Genomic DNA, 10,751 nt, shown 5'->3' on the forward strand with positions numbered 1-10,751 from the left:
GAGTCTGGCCCCAGCCGCTGGCGCCGCCTTGCGCGTCCTTGCGGGCTGATGGTGTGCTCACGGCTTCCTAGACCCTGTGCTGTTCTCTTTGGTGCTTTAGCCAAGAGCCACATAGCGCTGGACGACTTCGTGGAGATCACCAAGAAGTACGCCAGGGGCATCATCCCCACCGACCTGTTCCTGCAGGACGACGATGACGATGATGAGCTGGCGGGCAAGAGCCCTGAGGACCTGCCCCTGCGCCTGAAGGTGAGCGGCCCACGGCGCCGCACCCACCTGCCCCCTCCGCGCCCTGGCGCTTCCCGGGAAGCTGCAGGTGGGGACTTGCCCAGCACCCAAGCCTCTGGGACTGTGTAGCTGTCCCTGGGAGGCCTGTCCTGCAAGGATAGTCCCTGTAACTGCGTCAGGGCGTGTCCTCCTGAAGGGGAACCTTTTACACACACTCAGGCTCCGACACCAAGGGCGCTGTCGGTGGCGGGCTCAGTGGTGACAGACGAGCAGGGCACCCTCTTGTCTTTGGCTGCAAAATGCCGCAGGGGAGCAGGGTGCCAGGCACTGGAGGCCAACTTTCACTTAGCCTTTGTCATTTTGAAAAATTACCCGTTTGCGGCACAGAATGGAGGTCATTTTCTCAAAGATGCCTTTTCCCAAAAGCAGAGTTCTTGTGTTGAGGAGGCTCCTGCAGTGGTGCTTGTCCAGGTGTGCAGGAGCTCGGGGAGCGAGACAGGTGTGGTGTGGAGACAGTGGCGGGGAGGTGACTGTGGGCCGACCTGGCGGAAGGGGGCACATTTGCCACCAGCGTGGGCCCGTGAGCAGCAGCAGACGATGAGGGGTGTCCAGACATGTGCCGACAGCCAGGAGTGGCAGCTCGTGCCCCTGGTGTGACAGCTTTTGTTTTCCTGCTCGTGAGGTTGTGACATGTACAGACATACAATGTGGCCATCCTGCCCACTCGCCGGACTTCCCCCAGTTCGGCTCATGGGGTGGAATTAGCTGTGTCCATATCTCGCTTTGCAGAGGACATGAGGACTTAACAGAAATCTGGCTACCAACCCTAGACGGGTCCATCGCCACGGGTGGCCAAGAGGGCCCCTGCCGGCACAAGGGCCTCTGAGCAGGTGAAGCGTCACGGAGCCCCTGCCGTTAGTCACCCAGGAAGCCGTCGGGTTCTGTGATGCTCAGCTGACCAGCAACGTGTGTGAAGTGCTGTGGGCATGGCAGTGGGCTGCGGGGGTGGGTCAGGGTCGGCGTGGCGACGGGAAGTGGGCTGACGAGTCCCATCCCAGAGGCAGCGCAGTGTAAGCAGCAGGCTGGGGCCTGGGCGTGGAGGCTCCGTCCATGTCCCGGGTGTGGGGAAGCAGACTTGGAAGCCAGTGCCGCGGAGATTCCACAGCCCTGGGTGTGGAGGCCACATGGAGGACCGGCGAGCTGGGTGAGAGTCCCTGAGGGCAGGTTACGTGTCCAGGGTGAAGGGTCTGAGGTGCAGGGTCAGGGTGGCCGGGGAGCTCGACCAGGGGAGCCGTGGCTCTTACTGAAGGTCCGCGCGGAGGCGGGCCTGGGCTCAGTGGGCTCGTGCCACTAGTTTCCAGATTAACAGAGAGAAGGGCAAGGTGGAGCGCTTGCTGTGGTTCCTGCCAGAGAGGAGCTGCTCCCCAGATGCCAGTCAGGGTCACAGGTGAACGGGTAAGCGGGAGAAGACCCCTGGGCAGGTGGTCCCCGCCTGGGCGTCCTCGTGGGCGTTGTCCCTGCGTCATTACTAACGACAGTTGCTTTCAACAGTATCCGGCTTCGGACAGCAAGTTGTGTCACTCTGCTTACTGGTGACAGCTCCGTGCTGTAAGATACCCAGCGTCTGTTTTGGGAAAAAGATTTAAAGTGTTCCGACAAGAAATAAACAAGGCTCTTTCTTTCCCATTTTTGAGTCCGTCAGAGCATTTTAATTCCTTTACAATTTGTCCCATTTTGCCTTTTGCGAAAGAGGATGAATCATAGATGCCTCCTGAAATGAAAAGCTGTTCTGGCTTGTAATTGCCCCAGAGGAACGAGAAAGGGACAGGCCTGGGGAGGCCCCCTGCTCAGAAGAGGAAGCGCCAGACGCCCCTCTGAGCTCACGCGGCCCACAGGCCGTTCCAGGCTCCGGGCCGCCCCTCCTCGAGCCTTTCAGGTCAACTGAAGCACTCAGATAAATTCAGGAATATTTTAAAATCATAACAGTTTTTACATTAAATCATTGAAAGTCCAGCACATGAGCATTCGCTGAGCTCTGAGCCAAGGCTAGTTGAGGTTAAATTTCCTCGACCCGCCCAGTTGGCGGCAATCTTTTGGTCAGTGGCTCAGGTGTGACAGGCTGTTTTCGAGGTTTCTCACATCAGCGGAGCACCTGGTGACCTCAGCACTGGGCAGGGTACCCTGTACTGGCCACTCCTGAGCTGTCTCCCTACTCATTTTTTTAAAAAATTTCTATTCTCCTCAAAGAAGAGTTCATTTTAATTTGTTAAGACTTTCTCTACGGAAAAGGTTTTTAGTCTCACAGTTTGGTGGGGCCCCAAGAAGGTGGACCTGGGTAGAAGCTACAGGGGACAGAGTTGGGACCTTAAAAGGAGAGAAGTCCTTGGTCATAGTGGCCCAGGCACCTCACTGTGGAGCAGAGGCCAGCACCATGGACATCAGGTTCTAGAAGCTTCGTTGTCTTTTAAAGGTCCTTCAACCATGTGATTGTGTGGCTCTGTGGGGGGAAAAATAGTGTGAATGGTTTTGAGGATTGGGACAGGATTTCAGATTCATTTCGAGGTGCTGGCTACTTGGGCACCCGCAGGCCAGCTCCCCCGAAGCCGCCGGCACCGGCTGTGCACGGAGAGAGTGATGGTGAGACTAGCATTTCTCCTTTGAACCTTCTTCCAGTTAGCAAGGGCCCCTCCACAGGGACTAGCCGAGCAGGCCGAGCCTGATGCCCAGGCGGGCTCTTTTGCTTCCTGGCTGGGTGTCTGCTTTGTGCCCAAGGGCCCCTCCCGGAGGCAGCCTGGAGCAGGGTCTTTCCGCAGATGCTGGTTTGCTCTCTGGCATGTGTCAGAAATCCCCACCACGGCTCCCTTGACGGTGACTGACATTCCAGACGGGGTGAGCGCTGAGTGGGCTCCCAGGAAAGCTGGCCCCAGCGAGCTGGGGGAGCCGTTAGCCGGTTTACTCATTTGTTCATTTTCTTCCTTGTCTTAAAACGGAGGCTAAGTGGAGCGTCACGGACACGTAAGGAGGAACGCGGCGCTTCGTACAGACGTGGCTGTCTGTAGACGTGCGCACGCGTGCACACATTTTTAAACATTTCCGTTTCCTCTGTGAGCCTGGATCCCTCTCATCTGTGGAGAACTCACTCTCCCTGTTGCTCCCGGGTGTTCTGGTCACCTTGAGATGCCAGCCGAGGCTCTTAGGCAGATGTCCCTGGGTTGTGCTCACCCAGGATCCCTGCTCCTCCTCGGCCCTCGGGTGGGCTGGGCAGAGAGAGAGGGAGCCTGTGCCCGGGGCGCGGACGGAGGCAGTGCTGCCCACCTGACCTGGGCGCTGGCGGGCGCTCCATCACGTAGCCCCAGGGGTGGGCTCTGGGCATGCAGCCAGGCTTCCCTGTCCCCGTGAGTGGGTGGTCTCTTCGAGGACCTACTCCTTGGAGTGGTCTGGTCCAGGCCCTGCCTCTCTGGACCCCTGCCCTCCTCCATGCCGAGCCGCGTGAGGACTGTCCACGGCACTTTTCTCTTTCTGGCCCTCCAGCGTCTCTCCTGTCTCCCCTCAGCCCTGGTGGGGCTGAAACCTCAGGGGAGTCTGCTCAGAGAACCAGCCAGGTGTAGGGACCACCCTAGATGGCAGAACCATCCCCTTTCCTGCCCAAGGCTGCTCCCTGACTCACCTCCCCCATGGCCCCTCTTTCTGTTGTGGAAAAGGCCGAGGGTTTCTGCTGCCCTTTGCATTGGGTGCCTATTCAGGGAGTGGGACCCAAGGCACAGACTGGGGCTGCCTTTGAATGTGGCTGTGTGCACCGTGTGTCCATTCTGAACAGTCTCGGGTGTGCAGGGTGGGTGATGTGGGTGGCTACTGTCAACCCCCTGCCACAGTGAAAACATCACAGCCGAACCATTTCCATTCACAATGGCGCCGAACTCTCTTTTCTGGAGTCCCCACTCCCACTGCCGCTCCCGGCATGGTCAGAGCCCAGGGCAGGCTTGTAAAGAAGTGGTTCCTCCCCCCCTTGGGGGATGGGTGGCCGAGGCTGGGGAGGTGAAGTCCTCACTGCAGGAGTGGCTGAGACACAAGCAGCCCAGAGCTCTGTCTGCTCTGCAAGTGTGAGGGGGAGGGTAGAGGGGGCCAGGTGGGCCCCAAGATCTCACAGAGGAGTCTGGAAACCCTGGCAAAAGGCCAGGAGTCAGGCACTGGCGGAAGGGAGGGGGAGGGACCTACAGGACTGGGAGGATGGACTTGAGGGAGGGTTCCTGCGGACCGCGTGGAACTGTACCACCCAGAGACGGCGTTGCAGGTGGAAGGACCGGGAGGATCAAGGGCTGGGAAAACTGCAGGTGAGTTGTTCACCTGGCCCAGAGCCGGGGAGGTTGACGGGGCTGTGACAGGACAGGGGTGGGGCTCCCACCCTGGCCGGGTCCCGACACCCTGCCTTCGTCTCCCCCCTCCTCTAGGTGGTCAAGTACCCCTTGCACGCCATCATGGAGCTCAAAGAGTACCTGATCGACGTGGCTTCCCGGGCAGGCATGCACTGGCTGTCCACCATCGTGCCCACCCACCACATCAACGCCCTCGTCTTCTTCTTCATCATCAGCAACCTGACCATTGACTTCTTTGCCTTCTTCGTGCCGCTGGTCGTCTTCTACCTGTCCTTCGTCTCCATGGTCATCTGTACCCTCAAGGTTTTCCAGGACAGCAAGGCCTGGGAGAGCTTCCGCGCCCTCACCAGCCTGCTACTGCGCTTCGAGCCCAACCTGGATGTGGAGCAGGCCGAGGTGAACTTCGGCTGGAACCACCTGGAGCCCTACGTGCACTTCCTGCTGTCCGTCTTCTTCGTCATCTTCTCCTTCCCTGTCGCCAGCAAGGACTGCGTGCCCTGCTCGGAGCTGGCCGTCGTGTCTGTCTTCTTCACTGTCACCAGCTACATGAGCCTGAGCACCTCCGCTGAGCCCTACACCCGGAGGGCCCTGGTGACCGAGGTGGCAGCCGGCCTGCTCTCCCTCCTGCCCTCCTTGCCCGTCGACTGGCACTACCTGAAGCTCCTGGGCCAGACCCTGGTCACCGTGCCCATCGGCCACTTCGTCATCCTGAACGTCAGCGTGCCCTGCCTGCTGTACGTCTACCTGCTCTACCTGTTCTTCCGCATGGCCCAGCTGCGGGGCTTCAAGGGCACCTACTGCTACCTGGTCCCCTACCTGGTCTGCTTCATGTGGTGCGAGCTCTCCGTAGTCATCCTGCTCGAGTCCACTGGCCTGGGGCTGGTGCGCGCGTCCGTCGGCTACTTCCTCTTCCTCTTTGCTCTCCCCGTGCTGGTGGCCGGCCTGGCGCTGATGGGCGTGGTGCAGTTCGCCCGCTGGTTTGTGTCCCTGGAGCTCACCAAGATTGCGGTGGCCATGGCGGTCTGCAGCGTCCCCCTGCTGTTCCGCTGGTGGACCAGGGCCAACTTCTCCGTGGTGGCGACGGTCAAGTCCCTGACGCGGAGCTCCATCGTCAAGCTCATCCTGGTGTGGATCACGGCCATCGTGCTCTTCTGCTGGTTCTACGTGTACCGCTCGGAGGGCATGAAGGTCTACAACTCCACGCTGACCTGGCAGCAGTACGGCTTCCTGTGCGGGCCGCGGGCCTGGAAGGAGACCAACATGGCCCGCACCCAGATCCTGTGCAGCCACCTGGAGGGCCACAGGGTCACGTGGACCGGCCGCTTCAAGTACGTCCGCGTGACGGAGATCGACAACAGCGCCGAGTCGGCCATCAACATGCTCCCGTTCTTCGTGGGCGACTGGATGCGCTGCCTCTATGGCGAGGCCTACCCCGCCTGCAGCCCCAGCGGCGCCTCCACGGCTGAGGAGGAGCTCTGCCGCCTCAAGCTCCTGGCCAAGCACCCCTGCCACATCAAGAAGTTCGACCGGTACAAGTTCGAGATCACGGTGGGCATGCCCTACCGCAGCGCCAACGGCACCCGCAGCCCCGAGGAGGACGACGTCACCAAGGACATCGTGCTGCGGGCCAGCAGCGAGTTCAAGGACGTGCTCCTCAGCCTGCGCCAGGGCAGCCTCATCGAGTTCAGCACCGTCCTGGAGGGCCGCCTGGGCAGCAAGTGGCCGGTCTTCGAGCTCAAGGCCATCAGCTGCCTCAACTGCATGGCGCAGCTGTCGCCGGCCCGGCGGCACGTCAAGGTCGAGCAGGACTGGCGCAGCACGGTGCACGGCGCCCTCAAGTTCGCCTTCGACTTCTTCTTCTTCCCCTTCCTGTCGGCGGCGTGAGGACGCGTCCCGCTGCAGGCGCGTCGGTGCATGTGGCCTCCAGGACCCCCTCGTGTGGCCCGCCTGCAACACTAACCACTGTGTGTGCGTGTGTGTGTGTGTGCGTGTGTGTGTGCGTGTGTGTGTGCAAACGCAGGGCTGCGGGGACCTTTCGTGTGTAGTCTGCTCACGCCTCTGTAGACGGGCTGACCACTTTAGCTCTGTCCACCCTGCGCCGCGTGGTTGGAAGTTGCATGCACAGCCTCGACCCGCAGTCCTAACCTCCGGTGCGCCGCTGGGGTGCCAAGCTGGACCAGGTTCCTGTGCCCGAAAAGCGCTTTACAGCCGACGTCTCCTCCACCTCCATGCATGCCGCGGCCCCTTGTTTACTTCTGTTTGGGTTTGTTTTTTAAAGAACCAAGAGTGCTGCTGTGTATACTCCACCTTAACATTTCTTATTTATTTGGTCACTGCTAAGCCTTGACAGCTGTTTGCCGGTCCCGGGGGCCGTGCAGAGCTGCCCTGCTCCGTCCTGTGGCCAGGGCCCCGCCTGAGCCCGATACTGGAGGCTGGCAGAAGCCGTGAGCTCTGCGTCCCATAGCCTGCCTGCCTCCCGGCTCCCCATCTGGTGGGTGGCGGGTGAGCTTGTGAGGGTATCACCTGAAGGCACCTGGGGGTCCCTTCCCAGTTCTCAGCAAAGTTTGGCCATGTTCAGGAGGAGGGAACAGGAAGTCAAGGTCCTGAAGCAGCTGAAATAAAAACCTTTGCCGGAATCCACTGTCCTTTTCTTTTTTCTTTATTTAGAAGTCTTTTCTGGTTGTGCCTGAGAATCAACAGGTGTCTGAATTAAGTACAATTGCAGTTTGAGCCACAGGAGCGGAGCTGACGTTCTCGGTGAACAGCCCAGCGCCGCGAGGCCAGGGCCCCTGCGGTGGCCGCGCCACCACCCAGCTGGTCCCTCGTGTCTTACGAGCTGCGTAGCACACACGGTGATGATTATTTGTGAAACTCAAAGCACTGCAGAAAGGGCACGTCCATGGTTATTCATGGTTGGGTAGCAGCCACCCTGTACGGCAGTGCGTTTGTGAAACCGCCTCCTGTGACGGACGACATCAGCCGTCTAGAGGGACGAGCAGCTTGGAGTCCTGCAGCAAACTCAGTGCCCTTCGGTGGGGCGTTCAGCTGTCTGGGCCCCTCGCGCCTTTGGCTCCCTAGTGCCCCTGCCCCGTGTGGGTCCACTGCTTTGCTGGGGTCAGGAAACCTGGAGTCATTCACGTATTCTTTCCAGGGTTTGGAGACCTTGAGCTGATGGTTCGGGATGTGGCTGCCTCCCTCTTACGAGGACTCTTACCTGGTGCAGCTGCCTCCCCGCGCCATTAACTCTTCCTATTTTATCCTTCTGCCCAGATGCCCCGTCCCACCACCCCTTTGTGTTGAGAAGTGCTCAGGAGGGCAGCGCCCCTCTGGGCAGTGTGTTTGCTCCTGGGTTTCTTCCCCATAATGAGAGGAGGTTAAAGGTCAGCCCCACCCCCCAATCTGAGCTGGAGACTGTGGGAGGCCCTGAGATGTGTTCACAGTTCAGCTTCACCTCCCAGACTGCACACTGTTTGTCCCGAGGGCAGGGAGGCCGCCGGCTTTCTGAGTGAACACAGATGACCTCATTTGCTCCTCACCCTGCAGGAGGGAGGTACTGTCAACCCTGATCCACAGAAAACAGGTTCGGGAGGAGGTCACACTGGGTGTGACCAGCAGAGCCAGGATTAGATGGAGATCTGCCCATCCCCTGTCCCCTGGGCCATGCTGTTACTCGGCACCCCAGCAGGGCCACCCCCTTGGAGCAGAGGGCAGTGCGGTCTCATGAGGATTGCCCCAGGCTGGTCATTCAGCACCTGTCCCTGGGCCCCAGTGTCCCAATCTGTAAAATGGTAAGTCTTGACTAGATCAGTGGTTTCATAACTACTTAGCACCGAAACCCTTTTTCAAAAGCTAAATGTGGTATGAAACTCCACAGTGAAAAGAGGGTTATTTGTCACCTCGGGTGCAACATACACAGCAGATGACAGGAGGCCAACTGGCTGGTCTGACTCCCTCCTCGAGGCCTCCCCAGCGGGTGACCTCGGGCAGATTCACGCTTTCCAGACCTCAGCTGCCTCTTCTGTAAACGGGGCTATGATAGGGCCTGCCCTGGTAGTGGTTTTAGGATTAAAGTAGTTAATTTTATTGCCAGGTGGTCAGAATAGTGCCAGGCACCAGTAAGTGCTCAGTAAACATTTGTGAATTTTAAAAAAGTTGTTAAACTTTCATGGAACTTTGGAACCAGTTAAGAACCTCCATACAGGCCTCACCAGAGGCACGGCCTCGCCAGCTTCTTCAAACCTCACCCTTGGTGGAAATAACCATGTTTTCTGATCAGAGCTGATCCGAGTGGCTTAATCCCAACTGCAGGCCTGGTGTCCTGACACTCTGTCTATACTGCCTTCCCCGCCACCACACACCCCAGGACACTCGGTCCTGCCTTTCTCCCTGCAGCATGGGTTTAATTCCTCCCAGCCACCCGCCCCGAAAAGGTTGGCTAACGTGTGTGACGTACTGTCTAAAACAGTCCTTATTTAACTTAACTAATGAGCTTTGAATGGATTCCCTGCTGCCCTGAAACAAATATTTACTTCACTGAGATGCTGAGCAGGACGCTGTAATCCCAGGACGCTGTAAGCCTGAGTCAAATCTATGTCTCACCCTCAGGAAAATCACACAGGTCGGATGTGAGTGGGCCTCGATTCACAGTCAGAAGTGCCCTCTTTCCTTCAGACACAGGAAGCTGTGGGAGCCCAGAGAGGGGGGAGCTTCAGCCTGGGGTGGGAGATGGGGCCACGAAGGCTTCTGGGGGATGTGGGGTTTCCCCCATTTTAGTCACAAGGGGAGGGATTGGGTTTGGAGGTCAGGACGCCCACTGGAGCCTCAGGCATCACCCAGGATCCCAAGAGATTCCTGAGGACAATTTAAGGTCCAAAGGCCGGGCTGGAGTGGGTCTCTGTCCTGCAGGCCAGCTGGAGCCCCTCTGGGCTCTGAAGCCAGGGCCCAGGGAAGGTCAGGGCTGAACTCTGGGAAGATGGTTTTGGGGACACTTTGAGGCACAGCGTGGAGAAAAGAAACAGTGGAGGGGCCGTCCCCTCTTCCCAGCAGACCTAGCTGGCGGTGGCCCCTCAGTGCTAGAGACTGTTGCTTGGGATGGTTTCCATGGAGCCGTAAACATCAGAATACATTTGCCCCCTGTGGTCCCGAGGATCCCTGGCTGCTCGCCCCCTCCTTTCCTGTTGATAAACAGGCTGCTGCCTGCCGGTCCCAGGACCAGGTGTTGGGCGCAGGGAGGGATTTGCAGAGCTTAGCCCGCTGGAAGCAAAGGCTCCTGCTCCCAGGAGCTGGCTGCCACCCTCTGCGACAGGGGACGGACCCAGGTTTCTGAGCACCACCGTGGGGCCAGCACTTTGTTTACGTGAGGCCACTTGGTCCTTGGAACTAGGTCCCATGACCCCCACCTCCAACGTCTCACATGTGAGAATTGTGAATGGGTCCCGTTCATGCTGTGTGGACTTGCCTGAAGCCACAAGGCCAGGAGGTGGCAGAGCTGGGATGGGGCCCAAGCCTGTTCTTTTGACAAAGCCATGGAGAAACCACCCTTTTCCTGGGGCTTAAATTCCCTCTTCAGAACACTGCCCGGAGGGACTGCCCTGGGACCTGCCACCATCCGGTCATCCCGTGTCAGAGCGGCTGGCCTGCAGGCTTAATCCTCTGGGGCTTTGGGGAACCTGGCGGGGCTGCGGGGGTAGGGAGCAGGGGGGTCGGTCTCAGGATGTGTCTGTGAAGCAATTTCCGCATCCGTGCTGCTCAGAGACATCCCAGTTAAAGCCTGGAGAGGGTCTGGTGCCAGAATTTCCCGTGCAGTGCAGTGAGACCCCCACTTCCGAGTGCCCCAGAGGGGCATTCCTTTCTGGACACTGCACTGTCCATCCTCTTGGGGGGTGGACAATAGGATCAGAAAGGCTGCCCTCCCCTTGTGGGCATGCTGCTGAAGACCACCTCTTCAATGTGCAGTTACTCAAACGCTCTTTTCCATGTTTTCACTTCTGTTCCTGTATCTCCATCACTGCAAAAACTCACATTTCTGCAGGTACCATTTCCAGGTGGCCCGCCAAGCAGGACCTTGTCTGTCTTAAACTTGCCGTGAGGCCAGCAGAATCCTTTAACCGTCCCCAGCTCGTCCCCTGATCCGCACGTCCGGGTGTCAGG

At 58.9% G+C, this 10,751-nt stretch overlaps 1 protein-coding gene across 4 annotated transcripts in view; it reads left to right on the forward strand.

Moving 5' to 3' along the window:
- The window catches only part of WFS1 (wolframin ER transmembrane glycoprotein), a 28,496-nt gene extending 21,259 nt beyond the window's left edge, over positions 1-7,237 (forward strand). For all 4 annotated transcript variants that reach the window (XM_074350614.1, XM_074350618.1, XM_074350605.1 and 1 more), the window contains 2 exons: positions 101-249; positions 4,677-7,237. In XM_074350614.1, coding sequence (XP_074206715.1) covers positions 101-249; positions 4,677-6,485 — 1,958 coding nt within the window. In that variant the 3' untranslated portion in view covers positions 6,486-7,237. The remainder of the gene's footprint in view (positions 1-100; positions 250-4,676) is intronic.
- The last annotated feature ends 3,514 nt before the right edge of the window (positions 7,238-10,751 follow it).

Source organism: Camelus bactrianus, chromosome 2, assembly GCF_048773025.1.
Source record: "Camelus bactrianus isolate YW-2024 breed Bactrian camel chromosome 2, ASM4877302v1, whole genome shotgun sequence".
Classification (NCBI taxonomy): domain Eukaryota; kingdom Metazoa; phylum Chordata; class Mammalia; order Artiodactyla; family Camelidae; genus Camelus; species Camelus bactrianus.